General features: G+C 41.9%; 2 protein-coding genes across 2 annotated transcripts; both read right to left on the bottom strand.

Moving 5' to 3' along the window:
* Nucleotides 1–665: 665 nt before the first annotated feature.
* Nucleotides 666–8,078, bottom strand: LOC124878249 (zinc finger protein 771-like). Its single transcript, XM_047382115.1, has 2 exons — nucleotides 7,499–8,078; nucleotides 666–1,953 (listed from the first exon to the last, which is right to left on the bottom strand). Exons 1-2 carry the CDS (start codon nucleotides 7,668–7,670, stop codon nucleotides 950–952), a joined length of 1,176 nt encoding a protein of 391 aa, XP_047238071.1. The 5' UTR covers nucleotides 7,671–8,078; the 3' UTR covers nucleotides 666–949.
* A 3,630-nt stretch (nucleotides 8,079–11,708) lies between these two features.
* Nucleotides 11,709–20,286, bottom strand: LOC124878240 (zinc finger protein OZF-like). The gene is made up of 2 exons (XM_047382101.1): nucleotides 19,945–20,286; nucleotides 11,709–15,603 (listed from the first exon to the last, which is right to left on the bottom strand). Exons 1-2 carry the CDS (start codon nucleotides 19,946–19,948, stop codon nucleotides 14,009–14,011), a joined length of 1,599 nt encoding a protein of 532 aa, XP_047238057.1. The 5' UTR covers nucleotides 19,949–20,286; the 3' UTR covers nucleotides 11,709–14,008.
* Nucleotides 20,287–21,906: the final 1,620 nt, after the last annotated feature.

Genomic DNA, 21,906 nt, shown 5'->3' with positions numbered 1-21,906 from the left:
ACATCCTTCTAGAAGTATTCATGAGATTTTAGCCAGAAGAAAAAGCTTCTGTCTTGCAACCCAACTCCTGCTGGCTGAAGCTTGCACAAGAGTGTCATCCACAGTTAAAGTTCTGTACCAACATGGGCTTAAAGGCCACTCAGTGAGGAAGCAATTAATTAAAAAAAAACACTTAACATAAAAAGTCAGAATGTAGTTTGGAAATGCACTTTTGGAGAAAAAAACCTTTGTTTTTGAAGATATCTCATCTGCCTGATGATGCAAAATTGAAGTGTTTGAACAAGCATTGTTACATTTGGAGGAAAATGAGAGAAACTTGCAAGCCTAACACCATTCAAACTGGGAAGTACTGGGGTGGACGCGTCATGTTGTACTGATGTTTTACTCCACGAAGGATTCATGCTCTTTACAAAACATGGTTTCAAAAGGAAAAGACCATTATGTGTAAATAATGAAGACATCATGAAAATTAAAGGTGAAGCTTATGTTGGTGGTCTAACGAATCTGGCTTTGTTTTTGACCCTGTACCATGACACAGTGAAAAAATAACTATTTGTGTCATGTGACCTGCTCTGAGTTTTTGAAGAGAGAGCTAGCCAGAGAGCAGGTGAAACACAAACTTTTATGATGTTCAAAATAAACCGCACTAAATATTTTATGACAAGTCACATCAAAGCCTATTCAAGACAGACTTTATTGATCTCACAATGGAGAAATTAACATGTTACAGCAGCTCTTAGTAACACAGAAGTAGGGTGCAGATAGTAAGAAAAAATGTTCAGTCAAAGAAGAACAAGGTAAATGTCCAAAAACAAGTAGAAATAATAGAATAAAATTAAATAATTTATGTACAGTAAAAAGTGGAGGTCATTTGTGCCATTCAATGATTATCTACGACGTTCAACTTGCCACCTGGCTGTTCTGAACTTCTCCCATGTTTGAAAACATCTCAAGATTGCACCTGCTCACCTTGGTGTGTTATCATATGAGTAGTCATATGACTTCTTCGATTAAAACGTTTTCCACAAACCATGCAGGAAAAAGGCTTCTCACCTGTATGAATTCTTATGTGCCTAGATAAACTTCCTCTTTCGCTGAAACGTTTTCCACAAGTCAAACATGAGAACGGCTTCTCACCCGTATGCGTTCTTATGTGCCGAGATAAACTTCTTTTTACGCTGAAATTTTTTCCACACATCAAACACGAGAAAGGTTTCTCACCGGTGTGAGTTTTCATGTGCTCATTGAATTTACTTCTTTGATGAAAACGTTTCCCACAGATCAGGCATGAAAAAGGCTTCTCCCCTGTATGAGTTCTTGTGTGCCCATATAAACCTGCTCTACTGCTGAAATTTTTGCCACACGTCAAACATGAGAAGGGCTTCTTGCCTGTGTGAATTCTCATGTGATCAGTCAAATAACTCTGAGCAAATATTTTACCACAAACTTTACAAGCTGAAATATTGATGTTAGAGTGCAATGTCTCCAGTCTTTCTATTTCTGGAATGTCTACATTCTCAGTGACACCTCTGGTTTGCTGAAACCTCATATTTTCTTCATGTCTACTTGATCCTGAATCTTCAGGGTCATTCCTTGACTGGTTTTGTTTCTCAGGCTCAGAGGACATCTGGATGATGAGTTGGTCCTTGTTTGATTCTGGCTGCTGCTGTTTCTCCAGACTGATAAAGAGTTCTTCCTGTTCATCCTTTATCTCTGGTTGTTCTGGTTCCTCCTGTTCTGGTTGTTCTGGTTCCTCCTGTTCATTCTTTATTTGTGGTGGTTCTAGTTCTTCCTGGTTCTCATTAGTCTGTATAGGTTCTGGTGTCCCCAGTTCCTCCTTCAAGCGTTTATTTTGCGCATAATTCGTGGCCCAACTGGAGTTCCTCTCTAGGCTGCAGAACTGATGATCAGTGAGAAGCTCATTCTCCTTCCAAACATAATGCTGTGGGACATCTGGACAGTCAAAAGAGAGAAAAAGTTGATTTGAGTATAAAACAAATGCTACACTTTTTCATTTCATCTGAAAATGTTCTGAAAATATTTAACCCTCAAGTTTCTCTGGCATTTTAGAAAAATGTCTGCCAGATTCTGTAAAATTGTTGTAGTTGTATTTATTTAACTTGAAATTACTTTGTTCATGTGGTAAGGGTTTGAAAAGCTCTCAATAAAATGTTTCAATAATTTGCAAGGAAACAACAGTTAAAGTAGGGCTGGGTACGATATTTAACCAGTTGAACTCCAAAAAGAGGCAGATGCTGAGGTCTGACTACTCAGTGTGAAAATAGTAAATTATGGACGTTTGTGGAGAGCCAGCGAGCTCAATACTTTCTTCAATAGGTTCAGGTCCGGAACAACCTCAGAATTTAACTCCCCTGCCCTCAGCATATAAACACCCCAATGACCCACAGCTTTTCCGTCACGCCTCAAATTTTCCAACTTGGTCATAGAACCTGCTGTTTCTCCTGCAGTACTCTAGATGTTCTGGGTTCTTTTGTGACCTCCTGGATAAAATGTTGATATGCTCTTGCATAAATTTTGATGACAGGCCTCTACTGAGAAGTTTCACCACTGTTCTATTGTTTCTACAGGGGTTGGACAATGAAACTGAAACACCTGGTTTTAGACCACAATAATTTATTAGTATGATGTAGGGCCTCCTTTTGTGGCCAATATAGCGTCAATTCGTCTTGGGAATGACATATACAAGTCCTGCACAGTGGTCAGAGGGATTTTAAGTCATTCTTCTTGCAGGATAGTGGCCAGGTCACTACGTGATACTGGTGGAGGAAAACGTTTCCTGACTCGTTCCTCCAAAACACCCCAAAAGTGGCTCAATAATATTTAGATCTGGGGACTGTGCAGGCCATGGGAGATGTTCAACTTCACTTTCAATTCAATTAAATTCAAATTCAAAAATACTTTATTAATCCCAAAGGGAAATTAAATGTTGTTATAGCTCATATTATGTAGGTTTCTTCAAAGAGCCGTTGTAGATGCTGATGGCTGTGGGCAGGAAGGATCTCCTGTAGCGCTCCGTCTTACAGCAGATCTGAAGAAGCCTCTGACTGAAGACACTCTGTTGTAGGACAGTCTCATGAAGATGATGCTCAGAGTTCTCCATAATGTTCTTCATTTTATGAAGAATCCGTCTTTCCACAATGATCTCCAGAGGTTCCAGAGGAGTCCCCAGAACAGAGCCAGCCTTTTTTATCTCTTCACCACAACGGACCGGCACAGTGCCCCCATTACAGCGGCAGCCGCACCGATCCGTCTGTCGATCTCCCGCTCCATTTTTCCCCCACTCGTGAACAAGACCCCGAGATACTTAAACTCCTCCACTTGAGGCAGGAACTCCCCTCCAATCTGAAAATGACAAGCCACCCTTTTCCGGTCGAGTACCATGGCCTCGGACTTGGAGGAGCTGATCTTCATCCCAGCCACTTCACACTCGGATGTGAACCGCCACAGCGCATGCTGTAGGTCTTGGCTAGAGGGGGCCAGCAGGACCACGTCATCTGCAAAAAGAAGAGACGAAATCCACTGGTCCCCAAACCAGACCCCCTCCGGCCCTTGGCTGCGTCTAGAAATCCTGTCCATAAAAGTTATGAACAGGACCGGTGACAAAGGGCAGCCCTGCCGGAGTCCAACATGCACCGGGAACAGGTCCGACTTAGTGCCGGCAATGCGAACCAAACTCCTGCTCCACTTGTACAGAGACCGGATGGCCCATAATAAAGGGCCCCCAATTCCATACTCCTGGAGCACCCCCCACAGGGCATCACGAGGGACACAGTCGAATGCTTTCTCCAGGTCCACAAAACACATGTGAACCAGTTGGGCAAACTCCCATGAACCCTCGAGTACCCTATAGAGGGTATAGAGCTGGTCCAGTGTTCCACGGCCGGGACCAAAACCACACTGCTCCTCCTGAAGCCGGGGTTCGACTATCGGCCGGACTCTCCTCTCCAATACCCTGGCGTAGGCCTTACCAGGGAGGCTGAGGAGTGTGATCCCCCTGTTGTTGGAACACACCCTCCGGTGCCCCGTCTTGGAGCACCACCCCAGTCTGTCAGTCCAGAGGCACTGTCCCCGACCGCCACGCAATGTTGAAGAGGCGTGTCAACCATGACAGCCCAACAACATCCTGAGATTTGAGGTACTCAGGGCGGACCTCATCCACCCCCGAAGCCTTGCCACGGCGGAGCTTTTTAACCACCTCGGTGACTTCAGCCTGGGTGATGAAAGAGTCCCACCCCGAGTCATCAGCCTCTGTTTCCACCACGGAATGCGTGATGGCAGGATTGAGGAGATCCTCAAAGTACTCCTTCCACTGCCCGATAATGTCCTCAGTCGAGGTCAGCAGCCTCCCACCCCCACTATAAACAGTGTTGGCGAAGCACTGCTTCCCCCTCCTGAGGCGCCGGACGGTTTGTCAGAATCGCTTCGAGGCCAACCGGTAGTCCTTCTCCATGGCCTCACCGAACTCCTCCCAGGCCCGAGTTTTTGCCTCTGCCACAGCCCGGGCCGCAGCACGCTGGGCCCCACCTGTACCTGTCAGCCGCCTCAGGAGTCTCACAAGCCAACCACAGCCGATAGGACTCCTTCTTCAGCTTGACAGCATCCCTCACTGCCGGTGTCCACCACCGGGTTCTGGGATTGCCGCCGCGACAGGCACCGCAGACCATACGGCCGCAGCTATGGGCAGCAGCATTGACAATAGATGCGGAGAACATGGTCCACTCGGACTCTATGTCTCCAACATCCCCCAGAATCTGGTCAAAGCTCTCCAGGAGGTGGGAGTTGAATACATCCCTGGCCGAGGGCTCCGCCAGGCGTTCCCAGCAGACCCTCACTATGCGCTTGGGCCTGCCAAGTCTGTCCGGCTTTCTCCTCCTCCAGCGGATCCAACTCACCACCAGGTGGTGATCAGTGGACAGCTCAGCCCCTCTCTTCACCCGAGTGTCCAAAACATGCGGCCGAAGGTCTGATGATACGACAACAAAGTCGATCATCGACCTCCTGCCTAGGGTGTCCTGGTGCCAAGTGCTCTAGGTGATGGGTCAGACAAAGAGCGGTTCAAGAATCCCTCATGAGGACGAAAATATTGAGGCACGTGACGTCGCCCGGTACGGCGGAGCCGGGGTCCCACCCTGGAGCCAGGCCTGGGCGTCGGGACTCGCCGGAGAGCGCCTGGTGGCCGGGTTGCTCCTCGCGGGACCCGGCCGGGCCAAGCCCGAACGAGAGACGCGAGGCCATTCCCCAGTGGGCCCACCACCTGCAGGGGGAACCGTGAGGGACCGGTGCAAAGAGGATTGGGTGGCGGACGAAGGTGGAGACCTCAGCGGCCCGATCTCCGGATGCTTAGGCTGGCTCTAGGGACGTGGAATGTCACCTCGCTGGGGGGGAAGGAGCCGGAGCTTGTGCGGGAGGTCGAGAGATATCGACTAGAAATAGTCGGGCTCGCCTCCAAGCACAGCGTGGGCTCTGGAACCCATCTCCTTGAGAGGGGCTGGATCCTCTTCTACTCTGGAGTGGCCCACGGGGAGAGGCGGCGGGCTGGTGTGGGTTTGCTTGTTGCCCCCCAGCTCAGCCTTCACGTGTTGGGTTTTACCCCAGTGGATGAGAGGGTCGTACCCTGCGCCTCCGGGTTGGGGATAGGTCTCTGACTGTCGTCTCGGCCTAAGGGCCGAGCGGTAGTGCGGAGTACCCGGCCTTCTTGGTGTCCCTGTCGGGGGTGCTGGATAGTGCCCCTCCCGGGGACTCCATTATTCTGCTGGGGGACTTCAACGCCCACATGGGGAACGACAGCGACACCTGGAGAGGCGTGATCGGGAGGAATGGCTTCCCCGATCTGAATCCGAGTGGTGTTTTGTTATTGGACTTCTGTGCTAATCACGGATTGTCCATAATGAACACCATGTTCAAACATAAGGGTGTCCATTATATTTTAATTTATTTTAAACTTTTTGGTTTTTTTCTGACTGCAGACAATGAAATTTAATATTGTGATTTATGACCCCGCACACCCTTAAAGGTTAAATATACTAAAACTATGGTTGTTGGAGTTTAAGGGAGGCTTGAACCAGGGGAATCAAACTCTGGAAGCTTTAGGTGTGTTCCTGTATCATCAAATATCAATCAGATGGATGAATTACCCCTCTGGATGTCAATGCATCCTGCACAAGCCTGTTATTTATTAATGTATTCAATTAGATGTGATGAAGGGAAGACTGAACTGAAAATATCCAACCATGTTTTAAAGTAGGAGCATGTATTTGTGGGAGAAGGTAAGCATATGGGTAAAATCTTGTAAATGGTAGAAATTATTTCCCCTCTACAGAGATGTGCTTAATCAAAGGCCCTGGTCTCTATGATTTCCTGATCTCTATCAATCACTTAGCTCAGTATATATGAAGCAGTCTTCGGTTTCTCTTCAGTATCTCATCACCGTCAGGCTTTGACAATTAAGGAGCTATTTAGGCTACCGGCCTAAACCATCACAGAAAAATACAGTGTGGGGCTGCCAATCTCTCTTTAACGGTGCTCCCCTGTACGTCTGAAATACAGAGCATGTCTATTCATTTGTCTTTACTCGGGTACCCTTAAATATAAACCAGTGCTACCAACTGTCTGCAGAAGTCAACTTAGTGGTAAATAGAGTCCACCTGTATGTAATTTAATTTCAGTATAGAAGCAACTGCTATGTGAAGGCCTCGGTGGTTTTTTCACAAACCACCGAGGCCATAATCCATAATCTGAAACGAAACAATCTGCCTGGATTACTCAGCACACTGGACACATCACTACATAGCTGCATTCAGTGAAGGCCAGGGCTAAGCCAAATTAGAATCTGAGGTAAGAGAAAGGATCTGCTTAGATGCTCTCTATCCAGTCTGCTTGAGATTTAGCTATTTTGCAAGGAAGAATGGGCAAACTTTTCAGTCTATACATGGGCAAAGCTGGTAGAAACAAATATCAAAGTAGGTGCAGCTATAATTGCAGCAAAGGGTAGTTTTACAAAGTATTGTAGCCTGAATACAAATGCACACCACATTTTCAGATTTGTTTAAACTTTACAAAATCAAGTTTTCCTTTCATGTCATAATTTAACCACTACTTTGTGTTGATCTGTCACATAAAATCCCACTGATGTTTCAACCAGTGAACTCAAATGATTTTCTAAGTACAATTTATTCTATCTTATCTACCTCACTGAAAGCTGTTTTAATCAACAGAAGATCCCGCAGAAACACAAAAGTGCTGTTTGATTTGATTAAAATAAAGATTTATGTTAAACAGCTCATTTTAATTTTTCATTTATTAAGCCTGTTCGTTTCTGTAAACATGCATAAAGTGAGAATGTTTACTTGATCTGTAGATTTCACCTCAGTTTTGTCACCAAGCCTCGGAAATCTACATTTTAAACCAAAATACCTCCAGTAAGACATTCCTGCAGCTCTGTGATCAGTAAAACAACACCACCGCTGAGGGTTCATACCTATTTTCTGTTGGTTTATTTGGGGGTCCCAGCATTTTTCCAGCAGTCTGCGCTGACGATCCAGCTCTTCCTCGTAATGGACGATGGTTTTATCAACCTCTGTGAAGATTTCTTCAGCAGCAGCGGTCAGTCGCTCCCTAATAAACTCTCTCAGAGACTGAGCTGAAGACATTGTTGCTGCAGAAACAAATATTCAGTTCAGAAGACAAAACAAAGCTAATCCGGATAGCGGACCCAGTCTGCTTCCTAGTTTAACGGAGGATAGAAAGAGACGTGTAGACTCCTCATCGCCACCTGCTGGACGGAGGTACAAAATAATATCAATTTACAGGAAAACGTTAAAGAAAACATAATTACGGCATTTCAGACCACCTGACCTTCTGGATTATTTAATAAAGTATCAAAGGCTCCCGTGTAGATTAGCTGGATCAACATCACAATGAAAATCAACACAATAATTATTTATCGTATGGTTAAAGGCATAGTTTGGTTAAGATCAACGTGAGTAATCACTTTTTTTTTTAAAAAGACAGTGGTTTTGCTCTACACACGTGGACAAAATTGTATCCTTTATGTGTTGTGCTGTGTGTCTGTCAGGATCTCCACTCACATTAGTCAATCAGTGAGTAAAGACTGTAATAATAATCTCTAGAATCAGGTTGTGCACCAGAACATTAATAGAATTAGACAAGACAGTACAAATAATTGTTAGCGTTTAATAAAGGTGTTGTATATTATTCTATAGATACACACACGTGACAAAATTGTTGGTACCCCTCTGTTAATGAAAGAAACTCCCACAATGGTAACAGAAATAATTTGAATCTGACAAAGGTAATAATGAATTAAAATTCTATGAAAATGAACAAATGTAAGTCAGACATTGCTTTTCAGACATGCTTCAACAGAATTATGTTTAAAAAATAAACTCAGGAAACAGGCCTGGACAAAAAGGATGGTACCCTTAACTTAATATTTTGTTGCACAACCTTTTGAGGCAATCACTGCAATCAAATGATTCCTGTAACTGTCAATGAGACTTCAGCACCTCTCAGCAGGTATTTTGGACCCACTCCTCATGAGCAAACTGCTCATGAGTCACTGTGCTGTTTGGTGACATGGTACCACACTCAACATGGACCAGAGGAAGCGAAGGAAAGAGTTGTCTCAGAAGGTTAGAAAGAAAATTATAGACAAGCATGTTAAAGGTAAAAAGATCATCTCAAAGGAGCTTCATGTTCTTGTGACTACAGTTGAACATATTATTCAGACATTTAAGATCCATGGGACTGTAGCCAACCTCCCTGGACGTGGCCGCAGGAGGAAAATTGATGACAAAACAAAGAGACGGATAATACGAACGGTAACAAAAGACCCAGTAAAACTTCTAAAGAGATTAAAGGTGAACTTCAAGCTCAAGGAACATCAGTGTCAGATTGCACCATCCGACGTTGTTTGAGGCAAAATGGACTTAATGGGAGACGACCAAGGAGACCATTGTTGACAACAAATCCTAAAAAAGCCAGACTGGAATATGCCAAAGTACATGTTGACAAGCCACAAACGTCTGGGAGAATGTCCTACGGACAGATGAGACAAAAATTTAGCTTTTTGGCAAGGCACATCAGCTCTGTTAGCAGACATAAAAATGAAGCATATGAAGAAAAGATCACTGTCCCTACTGTGAAACATGGAGGAGGCTCTGTTATGTTCTGGGGCTGCTTTGCTGCATCTGAGACAGGGTGTCTTGAATCTGTGCAGGTATAATGAAATCTCAATATTATCAGGGGATTCTAGAGGAAGATGTGCTGGCCAGTGTCAGAAAGCTTGATCTCAGTCGCAGTTCATGGGTCTTGCAACAGGATAATGACCCAAAACACACAGATAAAAACATCCACGAATGACTAAGAGGAAAACATTGGACTATTCTTTGTGACCTTCTATGAGCCCTGACCTAAATCCTATTGAGCATCTTTGGAAGGAACTGAAACATGCCGTCTGGAAAATCGTTTGATTGCAGTGATTGCCTCAAAAGGTTGTGCAACAAAATATTAAGTTATGGGTACCATCATTTTTGTCCAGGCCTGTTTCCTGAGTTTATTTTTTAAACATAATTCTGTTGAAGCATGTCTGAAAAGCAATGTCTGACTTACATTTGTTCATTTTCATAGAATTTTAATTCATTATTACCTTTGTCAGATTCAAATTATTTCTGTTACAATTGTGGGGGTTTCTTTCATTAACAGAGGGGTACCAACAACTTTGTCACGTGTGTATATATATATATATAGAATAATATACAACACCTTTTATTAAACACTAACAATTATTTGTACTGTCTTGTCTAATTCTATTAATGTTCTGGTGCACAACCTGATTCTAGAGATTATTATTACAGTCTTTACTCACTGATTGACTAATGTGAGTGGAGATCCTGACAGACACACAGCACAACACATAAAGAATACAAGTGCTGAAGGAAATACATTTTGGATTAATTGCCCCAGAAGAATGTTTGGCTTGATTTGAAGTGTGGAGCTCACAGAAAAATATGCACCATGAAGAAAGATCAGTGGACAAATTAAATGTGGAATTAGATTTCTTTCCACTAGAGTCTACACGTCTAGTGCTTCCAAAGCACAACATAGTTTGTCAGATAAAATACATGCAGCAACATTTTTAAATATAACTGAATGATTCTGTTTCTTGAATGGTCAGATATCTTTACCACTTAAATAACAGTTATATAAAGCTGTTCTGTTCATTGTTTGTAAACCAGCACAGGCCAAGTAGTTATTGTTTATAAAGGCCTAGGGGTTTGTAAAGCATGGTGGTGATGGTTGTGTGCAGTGTTAGATTTTCCCAACACAATGTTTTGCATTCTTGCAAAAAAGTTCAGTGTTGATCTCATCTGACATGAACTACCTTCTGTGTCCCCTACATGACTTGCATGCAAACCATTGGCTGCACTCCTTAGGACTTACTTTCAGCAGTAGTTTTCTTTTTGCTACTCCTCTAGAAAGGCCGGATTTGCAGAGAGCACAACTAATAGTTGTCCTGTCGACAGATGTTTCCACCTGAACTAAACCTCGAGATCTACCTTCAGGTCAGGCATTAAATTAGAGCACCTGCAAACTTATGTTGAGCGTTTATTGTACCAAATAGCCCAGAAATACTACAAACTCCCACTTTAAACCTCAGTCACTTTCCCTCCAATGGCACTTGGCCATTTGTGCAAAAAAGAAGTGATGTGATGCCAAATCCATACCAGCACCATGACTCAGGACAGAAAACATGTAATAAAAGCTCTTTCCTTGAGATGTCACCATCTGCCTGCCCTTTCTCTTCCAACCGCGTTTGTTCATCATCACGCTCTATTTTACAGAAAACTCGAGAGCAGCTGTCCTAGCTATACATTTTTTTTTCCTTACTTTCTTGTGATAGTAGGATAATTATCAGAGGAAAACACATTGTTTTTAAAGTAATAAAGGGATTTTATGCAGGTTAACCCTTCAGTATCTGTTTACACTCCTACAGAGCTTTCTATGGCTTTGCAGCTGGGTGGGCAAAGATTCAAGCACCATGCATAAACTACATAGTTTCTACTAGCTAGAACCTGAACCAAAACTAGCAAAATAAGCTAAAAGTACAGTTTCACTAGAGCATTTTAGATGTAATGGAAAATAGAATAGAATAGGCACTTTTCTGACTTTGTCAAGGAGTGGGCACGTTTACACAATTTTATCAAAAAAATAAAACACAATCTCAGTCTAAACATGGTAGAAACACACACAAACATTTCACTAACAGACAAAATAAAACCAGAATAAACATCAACAACATTCTCTAAAGATCATGGTGTCATGAAATACTACCCTGTAATTCTCATAGATCAAAGTTAGTATGAAAGGACACGATCGACTAAATCTAAATGTTTTAATTGTTTAGGCCTCCTGATGAGAATAAAGAGCCATTTTAAAACTCTTCTTTCAAATGTGGGTTTCAGAAGCCAATTGCTTTTGGTATGAAAGACTGTCGTCTTGATTTTCTGAAAGGGCTGGCCATCAACACCTTCTACCGGAGGATAACAGTTTAAATAGAAAGAGATGAAAATGAGCAGCTTTATAATGCTCAGCCGATCCTCTAAACATCATTATTACAAGCCTAACAGGACTTCTTACTTTAATATTAAAATAATAATGATAAAATGTTTATTTTCCTCAACAAGTTTATTTCTATCACATGTTTTCAGACAAATGTCACAGTGTTTCACCAGAAGGGGTGATCTACAAAATACACAGCAGTGTACAACACAGAAAACAAAACACAATCATAAACGACTACCAGAAAAGTCGAACTAAAACATTGAAAGAAACTGTTTTAAGCTGCTTTTCAAAGTATCCACAGAGTCCAAACCCAGTACAAAAAGAAACAATGCATTCCACAGCCTTGGTGCAACAGGTTGAAACATCTTAGTCCTGAAGACTAAAATTTTTTAAATGAAACCTAGATCAACGTGCTTCATTATGCAGTATCTCCTGTTGGTGGCTACTTAGTTATTGCTCAATCAGTAAATGATTGATCATGTGGATCTTGAGACTGTTTTTGGTGATTTCATGCAGTTTTTCATGTAATGAAATAGCTTCACAAAACAGAAGATATTCTTTGTGAGAGGTGAGGAATTTCTACCAGTAAAGCTTTCAACTCCGGCACATTTATGTGCTTGGTCGCCCAGTGATCAGTCTATTGTCCACTGATGCTATGACCTTTAAGTACGATGATGCCAGGGATTTATCTGTAAAGACAAGGCGAAAGCCCACAGCAATCATCCTGCCTTGGGTTGGCCGCGTTCTTCCAGAGTAGAATTCTGTAAAGTCCATAGAGAACCAGAATCTTGTGGGAGCCCTGCAGATGATGCGGGTGATTGTGGCAAACCAGTCTCTGGCTACAATGGTCTGTCAACATCTGCCGCCTTGGAACACAGACATTTGTGTTGAGGGTATAGAACCTCATCAGTCTTGGAAACCAAACCTTACTGTGTAAAACCCAGGCACTACCCATCTTTGCAACAAGTTTTTTTTTTAAGAGGGTACATAGTTTATGATGCAGAACCTACACATCTGTCAGGTCTTGGACAGTGGTGGAGGTGGCAGACCTGATTTCTTCAGGCAAAGTACCCACTATTCATGGTAAAAGTAACCCAGAGGTCCACCTTTTAATGCCAACTAGACTGCCCTGAGAGAACATGTAAATTGTAAAGAAGGGAGGAGTATTCTTTGAGGACCTCTTAGCTGAAGGAGCTCGTCTTCCTCATCTTTCCTGCTGATACCCTTTGTGCCTACGAATAGCCTCAAGCTGGGGCCTCACATCCCCTAATCCACATGTTGGAGCACCTGAGATAACATGGTGATCTTTAAGCTACTGGCAGGTCTTGACACACTACCTGACACCTTCTGTGCACAGTAGTTATTTGCAGATGCCTACTGCACCAGCTGGACCCCATCTGTGCCAAACATTGCACAGAAATCAGCAGGAATCTTCAACGAACATTTACAATTACCCCTGCTGGAGCAAACTCTGAAACAACCATAGCTCACCACTCAGGATATTGGCAAGTCTGCGTAGCTATACCTTTGTGAGGAAACCAATCCCTGATGCTGCAGTTCTTATTAGGGCGACAACCTTGACTAATAAGGAGCTGGAGAGAGAAGGAGGTAGGATCCAGGTCTGAGCTGAATGAGGAGTAGTACTTATTTGCACTAGAATGTCTCCTCGCCTGTTTCTGACATGTTTTGACAAATGTTATTAAGAGAGTTTAGCATTTGTTTGCTTAACATAAATTGCTTATTAAATAATCATAAAAGTTAACTTGAAGTTTCAGACTGTTGCACTGCTTTCACAAATCATTAATTTAATGCAGGTTTTGTATATCATGTCATATCCCTTTTAAAATTTAGTTTTTTCACTTAATCGAATAAGCAAAGGCCAATAAATTTAAGCCCGTGTACCGCAAAGTACAACTCTGGTCTATTCCAAGATAAATATTTCGCATAAGTATAAAGCAATGATTTACCTTAAAGAGGCGCGGAAGAAAAAAATACATTTTCCCACAACCTATATTTTAGATGACTAAATTGACAGTACATTTGATCGACTAAAAATGTATTAAGATTTAATATACTACAACCAAAAGGCGACTTTAGATGACTAAACATCTAAACCACGGTTGAACTTAGTTAAACTGTGGTCTAAAGGCTGAATAAAACTAAATTAAAATGTCCTGTTAAATTTAACACTATAGTGATCTTTGTGATGTTATACCAGAAATTTGCAATCCAGAAGACAGTTCACTGTCACCTGCGAGTTCAAATGTTTTAAACATTCAACAAGATTCACAAAATCACATCTGTACGTCTGAGTTTCCCTGTGATCATACTAGTCACCACAGAGAAAAACCCGACCACAAATGTGAATAAAATTTCTCACCTCTGTGGGTTCTCATATGAACAATCAGATGACTTCCTTCACGGAGGACGAACATGACAGAGGCTTCTCACCTGTATGAGTTTTTGAGTGCCGAGACAGATTTCTTGTATCACTGAAACTTTTTCCACAGGTCGAACATGAGAAAGGCTTCTCACCTGTATGAGTTTTGATATGACGAGAAAAATTTCTTCTCTCAACAAAACTTTTTCCACAGTTCAAACATAAGAAAGGCTTCTCCCCTGGATGAATTTTTATGTGCTGAGATAAATTTCCCTTTTCACTGAAACGTTTCCCACAAGTCACACATGTGAAAGGCTTCTCACCTGTATGAATTTTTTCATGTCGAGATAAATCTTTTCTAACACTAAAACTTTTTCCACAAGTCAAACAGGAGAAAGGCTTCTCACCTGTGTGGGTTTTGATGTGCTGAGTTAAAGTGCCTCCCTCGGTGAAGCTTTTTCCACAAGTCAAACACAAGAAAGGCTTCTCACCTGTGTGGGTCCTAATGTGACAAGTCAAATTACTTTCCTGGGTAAAACTTTTTCCACAGGTCGAACATGTGAAAGGCTTTTCACCTGTGTGAGTTCTAATGTGTTTATTCAGCAACATTTGCCGCGTAAACCTTTTTCCACAAGTTTTACACAAGAAAGGCTTCTCACCCGTGTGAGTTCTCATATGAACAGTCAAATTACTTCTTTGACGGAAACTTCTTTTACAGGTCATACAGGAAAAAGGCTTCTCATCTGTGTGAATTCTCCTGTGCTCACTCAAATATTTCTGGGCTAAAACTTTACCACAGATTTTACATGAAGACAAATTCTTTTCCATGTGAGTTTTTTTCTGCCTTTTCCCTTTTGAAACGTCTACATTGTCACTGTGACCTCTGATTTTCTGACACTTCTTGTTTTGTTTCAGTTTTACTTCTCTATCTGATCCTAATTCTTCATGATAGCTACTTTCCTGATTTTGGTTATCAGTTTCAAAAGACATCTGGATGATAAGTTGGTCCTTGTTTGGTTCTGGTTCCATGCCATCTGTTTCCTCACTATTAAGACCTATCGTAAAGCTATCAGCTTCTGACTTCATTTCAAGCAGCTCTTTTTCCACACTAATAGAAAGTTCCTCCTGCTCCTCCTTTATCTGTGGAGCTTCTGGTTCCTCCTGTTCATCTTTTATCTTGGAAGGTTCAGATTCACCTTTGATCCTTTCCTTTTGCAGAGGATGTTTTTCTTTCTGGCTCTCCTCCAACAGCTGCGTTTTTGCTTCCTCTTGGTCCAAACTGGAGCTCCTCTCCTGGTTGCACAACTGCTGGTCTATGAAAACCTCCTCCTCCTTTTTCTGCGGAGGTTCTGGTACTTTCGGTTCCTCTTTTATCTGTAGAGATTCTAGTTCCTCCTTTATTTGTTGAGGTTCAGGCTCCTCCTTCTCATCTTTAATCTTGAAAGGTTCAGATTCACCATGGATCTTTTTCATTTGCAGAGGATAATGTTCTTCTTGGCAGTCCTCCAACTGCTGAGGTTCTGCTTCCTTTTGGTCCAAACCAGAGCTCCTTCCTCTGTTGCAGAACTGTTGATCAGTGAACACCTCCTCGTCTTTCCAAGGACAATGCTGTGGGAGATCTATACAGGCAAAATGGAACAAACTTGCTAATAAATGTCATTATAAAAAAGAACACCTGAAGTTTAGATTTTCTTGAAATTAAAAGATATTTCCAAGAGTATAAAACCCTTAACTGTTTAAGTACTGGCACATAGAAACCATTTTCAAAAAAAATAAAATAAAATTTGCTGTCTGATCCATACTTATCGTAAAATGTTATCAGCTAAACTAGAATCACTTTGACCTTGGTATAAGCCTTAGGTCACTTGATTAAAATACCTACCACATCAACAGCAATATGGAGCAGTGAACCCAGTGGGATACGGAGTCAGACACTTAAAAAAGGCTAAGAGGGAGAATATAGGCCAGGTGTGAGAGCAAAAGAAAGGTGCGATGAAGAAAAAAAAAACATCCAAGTAAAACTCCAACTTGTCCATACCAGAGGCTCTAGAGATTGCCAAGTAACATTAAACAACTTTGGATACCTGCTTCAAGACAAACACTAGTGAACCCAGGTGAATAAACAGCCCACAAAACAGAAGTTGTTTTCTTTGGACCAGAGTCTTTGAAAAAGAAACTGCTTAGTCAATCAATTAATGTGGACATTAAACTGACATCCGGTTATAAAGTAATAAAGTTACTGGTGGTTCCTAGAGTCTCTCCTGTGGAACCAGCTCCCAGTTTTAGTCCGTGAGGCAGACACCCTGTCTACTTTTAAGGCTAAACTTTCCTTTTTTGATAAAACCTATAGTTAGAGTGGCTTAGGTTATCCTGAGCTATCTCTGTAGTTATGTTGCTACAGGCTTTGACTGCTGGAGGACATAATGACCACTTTCACTCTCTCTGCTACATTCTCATACTACTCTCCAATATTGTGTTATTTACTGTTATTTCAGCTTTTAACTTTATGTTCACTTTGTTTTTTCTATTTGTAGAAGCTACATCTGACCTGGCTCTGTGTTTAGCTGTGACACCTTCCTAGAGGGGGACATCAGATGAGCTGCTGCTGGCAACAACTTAATGCTCAGCTTCTACAGATGATACTTGTGCCTATCTTTCAGTGTTTAACCCTGTTTCTCTCCTAGACATAGCTATTGACTGACCTTTTACTATGACTAACTGTAAGTGCCGTCTTTCATCCTCTAGACTTCAAAACTGACTCAGTTTATCTGCTTAGCTGTCTTTCTGTCCTAGAAAAGTCCCTAAAGGAGCTACTACTACCATTAACCTTTTACTTTTCTCTAACATAGAAAGTACCCCTGGATCAGCCCTTCTGTGTACTTTTGTGTGAAGGCTCTGTTCTCTTTGAGAACGCTCTGAATATCCAATGTTCAAGAGGAGTGAATGATGCTAGTCAGTGGCTCAATGCAATCTGCTAGGTTTACTTAGATAGAAAACCCTTTAACAAGTTAAATAATAAACTGAATTTGACTGCCTTGTTTGATAACCAGCATCAACACGGGATATACAGGGGTTGGACAATGAAACTGAAACACCTGTCATTTTAGTGTGGGAGGTTTCATGGCTAAATTGGACCAGCCTGGTAGCCAGTCTTCATTGATTGCACATTGCACCAGTAAGAGCAGAGTGTGAAGGTTCAATTAGCAGGGTAAGAGCACAGTTTTGTTTAAAATATTGAAATGCACACAACATTATGGGTGACATACCAGAGTTCAAAAGAGGACAAATTGTTGGTGCACATCTTGCTGGCGCATCTGTGACCAAGACAGCAAGTCCAGGGTAATGTCAGCATACCACCAAGAAGGACGAACCACATCCAACAGGATTAACTGTGGACGCAAGAGGAAGCTGTCTGAAAGGGATGTTCGGGTGGTAACCCGGATTGTATCCAAAAAACATAAAACCACGGCTGCCCAAATCACGGCAGAATTAAATGTGCACCTCAACTCTCCTGTTTCCACCAGAACTGTCCGTCGGGAGCTCCACAGGGTCAATATACACGGCCGGGCTGCTATAGCCAAACCTTTGGTCACTCATGCCAATGCCAAACGTCGGTTTCAATGGTGCAAGGAGCGCAAATCTTGGGCTGTGGACAATGTGAAACATGTATTGTTCTCTGATGAGTCCACCTTTACTGTTTTTCCGACATCCGGGACAGTTACGGTGTGGAGAAGCCCCAATGAAGCGTACCACCAGACTGTGCATGCCACAGAGTGAAGCATGGGGGTGGATCAGTGATGGTTTTGGGCTGCCATATCATGGCTTTCCTTGGCCAATACTTGTGCTAGAGTGGGCGCGTCACTGCCAAGGACCTACCGAACCATTCTTGAGTACCATGTGCATCCAATGGTTCAAACATTTGTATCCTGAAGGCGGTGCCGTGTATCAGATGACAATGCACGAATACACACAGCAAGACTGGTGAAAGATTGGTTTGATGAACATGAAAGTGAAGTTGAACATCTCCCATGGCCTGCACAGTCACCAGATCTAAAATCTATGAGCCACTTGGGGTGTGTTTGGAGGAGCGAGTCAGGAAACGTTTTCCTCCACCATATCACGTAGTGACCTGGCCACTATCCTGCAAGAAGAATGGCTGAAAATCCCTCTGACCACTGTGCAGGACTGTATATGTCATTCCCAAGACGAATTGACGCTGTATTGGCCGCAAAAAGAGGCCCTACATCATACTAATAAATTATTGTGGTCTAAAACCAGATGTTTCAGTTTCATTGTCCAACCCCTGTATATACTTGACTTGGAATCTGTCTGTATAACTGGATTGACTTTTTGATGTAAAGTGCCTTGACATGACAGTGAATGCTGCTATAGAAATAAACTGAACTTGGCTAACACTGGAGAATATGGGAACATTGTTGCTGGACCTGAACCCTCCCAGTGCAAGACCGATTAAATATCACGGTGGCAGAAATCAAAGACAGTCTCAAGTATGAGGAGTTGGACTGTACTAGATCCTGACAAAAGCCACACCTCATAGCTAAAGAAAGTCAGAGTTCTCCATGAACACCTAGCAGCACAGAAGAACCAGCTACTAATCGCTGGGATGAGTCGTTTACTCAAAGTCGGACAATCCTGGCCAGAAATACCCCCAGAATGGCGTTATGCCATGAAATTACCAACTATGCCTCTTCACTATAAGGAAACTCCAGTGAGGCATTATAGCAGCACAGATGAATGGCTACATGAGACACACACCTCTGCACTGCCCAAATCGACTTCAAAAAGAGCTAAACGCCCTTTTCTAAAAGGCATCAAGGTGGGATTATTATTTTGGCGTCTCTGTGCGTTTTCTGAAAGGACCAATGCGTGAAAGGGATTAATGTCAGTCTGCCTGTTCTGCCCCTGACCAACCAAGCAAGTCACTACTCTCGCATCAGCTGACCTTTATAGGAGCAAGCCGGTTTTGCAGATCAAGGGAATGATGCAGTGCTGGTTGATGTATGGTTGGTGTGACCAGCCAGCCACAGGATTTAAAAGCGGAAACAAGACTCAGACATCATCTCTCATAAGATGAGTAAGAAGGTGAGATATACTCTTTAAATTTGAACCCTTTCTTGGCCAACAACAGGATCTCTGCACTGAGTTCCGCCATTTTTATTGTTTTGTGAAAAATAATATGGAGAAATTTCCGACACAGATTTCATGCATAGGCCTGACGCTGATGCCACAGAACAGGCTTTATTTCTGAAAGCTTACAGCTGTGCGGGATATCACAGTCTGCACTTGTGAAGCAGCTGAAAGGTGGATTGATTTTCACGTTTTTGCCAAAAGTGTGAAAGAGGCTTATGGCTCAATTCACATGCATTCATCCCAGAGTCCTTGGAACTGTAAAAAATTAGCAGGACACCATCAGACTTCATAACAAACTCAGAAGAAATGAGGAAGACGACTCGAGAGTCCAATTCATGATATGATGGAAAAATAGAAACCTTAACCACGTTTCAGAGTGGGCTGTAGGCTGATCAACGTGTCTGCTGGTGTTTCTGTAATATCATTCATTAAATCATGTAAACTACGTTATTAGAGATATCAAAACCGCTGAGATTCATTTTAGGCCATTTTTTGTGGAGTTATTTCTGCTACAAACGCTTTATAAGCTCACCTGTGTATCTTAGACGCGGCAACAGGAAAGAATGCATAATGTTGGACTTTAAAAATCTCAGAATCAGGGATTTTAACTCATAAATCAGCACCACAGTAAATCAACTGAAGGCTCGCTGGCATATCTTTGTTAGTTTACACACACTGCACTACATAAAAGTAACTGGATATTCGTTAATAAAGAGACTTTTTGCTTGTATAAGTGGTTTTATTAGGCGTGACCGTTGGTATTAACCAGCTTCACAATCAAATAACATGGTATAGAAAAATTGACTCACCCATCCAAACTTCTGGTGTCCACTGATCAGACAGAACTTTACTAAGAGCGGTTCCTTCCGGGATCCGTCCAATAACTCTGCCTTTTGAGTGAAGTCACGTTGGGTCAACGGGTGGTCCTTCAGTCTGTCCCAGGACTGACTGCGTTCGTCAACAAGTGTCCCAGGCCAACTATGACGGTGGTCTGAACAAAGCCGTCCACAATGCGTCTTGAGTGCGTTCACTCCAGCATTTAGACTCCAGACACGATGGCATCACTCAGGACGCATATTACTGCACAAATATTCAACTCATACAACAAAACACAACACAGCTAACTTTGCTAACGCCTCCAGAAAGTCTTCTTCTTGGGTTATTGGTGGCTAGAAAGAAAATTATAGACTCATTATCGCCACCTGGTGGGAAATATAACTCACATCTGAACAGAAATAAAAAACTTGTCTCTTTAAACTAACTTTTCTTTCTTGCTGATTTCACCAACAAATTTGGAACCAGGTTCAAAATGGTTTTTTTTTTTAAGTTCAACAAAGTATTTTCAAAATATTTACACTCAAATTATTGATTCAGATTATTGCACCTTTTTATTTTCTAAATTCTTCTGCTAGTGTTTTTTTTTTTTTAGGTCTTTAGTTATCTACACTGAAGACTGTAGGTTTGCAGTCTCTAGCTATTAAATTTCATATGAAACACAACCTGCAAAATGGTATGTCAAGGTAAATGCAATTCTGTTATTGAGATGTTTTTATTCCAAACACAACGGAAAAAACTGGGTTAGTAAAAGTGTTCATGTGATGAACCGACCCAGAGGAATATTCCTGTACTGTTTTGTTTGGGGCAAACAGACTAAAGAGCACCACCCCAATTATTAACTAATGACAGGACAGATTTTTGACTTCTTTCCACTAAATGTCAGCATCTGCCTGGTGTTCTTTCTCAAACAATGTTTGTTTATCATGTCCAGTTTGAAAAGTGAAGTCCAACACATCTCAAGTACCATTTTGCAGGTTTTTTAAAGCTTACATGATTATGTATCGAGCTACTTCCAATGACTTCACCACTGACCTGCAAAGTTGTTCAGTCCATTGTGTATTTACCAGCACAACCTGTCAACTGAATCGAGAGTTGAAAATACTGATGGAAAAATGTTTATTCACACTATTCTGTAATAAAGCAAACAAAATAAAACTACCCATTAATCTTTACAAAATTATTTATGTTGCATATGCAGGAACCTCACTGATCATAAAATCATTGCTATTTGTGTTCTCAATTAGACACTGAGATGGAGAAGATAGATGCAACACAGAATGTTAAGTTCACCCCTAAAAGCACCACCAGGTCAATTACAAGCCATGATGTATTTATTCGTTTGGTAGACATTTAATGAATCTCATTTTTAAAAATGTATTAAACAGCAACAAACGGTTGGTGAAGTACTTTGTTCAGCTGTTTTGATTTTTTTTATTAATGTTTGTGACCAAAATCTAAGTTTATAAATATGTGTCCAGATCGTGATGGTTCTGTATATATTGTACTGTTTAACACCTTTTATTTCTTTCATACTTACTGCCACTGAAATGTTTTTGAAACATGTCTATTCCCCCAAACTTTATTATATTTCTAATTATTTTGCTGATATATTTTCCCCTCTAATATATCCCTGTTGTATTTTTTTACCCAATGGATTTACCTGAGCCCATTAATTTGTTGCTCTCTTTTTTACACTACTCTGTCTCTATTGTCTTTTCCTCCTCAACATGCTTTTGGAAATGTAAATACGAACAGGGCGGGACTGAGACAGAGGGGGTGGTCTTTGGAACAGCGTCACTGCCTCAGCTTCTCTCCTATTGGCTGACGTCAAGCGTCTGAGAAGAAGCTACTGAATCTCATTATGACTGCTGGTTCTGAAAATGAGTTAGCAGAAATGTTTAACTTCTGCCATGTTGTTGCTAAAGAAGTCAGGA

Source organism: Girardinichthys multiradiatus, chromosome 12, assembly GCF_021462225.1.
Source record: "Girardinichthys multiradiatus isolate DD_20200921_A chromosome 12, DD_fGirMul_XY1, whole genome shotgun sequence".
Taxonomy (NCBI): Eukaryota; Metazoa; Chordata; class Actinopteri; order Cyprinodontiformes; family Goodeidae; genus Girardinichthys; species Girardinichthys multiradiatus.
Note: the sequence above shows the minus strand (reverse complement) of the source record. Positions and strands in the feature narration are given on the sequence as shown.

What these genes read in the sequence shown, in the direction of transcription:
- LOC124878249 (XM_047382115.1), bottom strand. Translation starts at nt 7,670, where the DNA reads ATGTCTTCAGCTCAGTCTCTGAGAGAGTTTATTAGGGAGCGACTGACC. An exon ending in AATAAACCAACAGAAAATAG is followed by an intron (nt 1,954 to 7,498) that starts GTATGAACCCTC and finishes TTGACTGTCCAG; the next exon opens with ATGTCCCACAGCATTATGTT.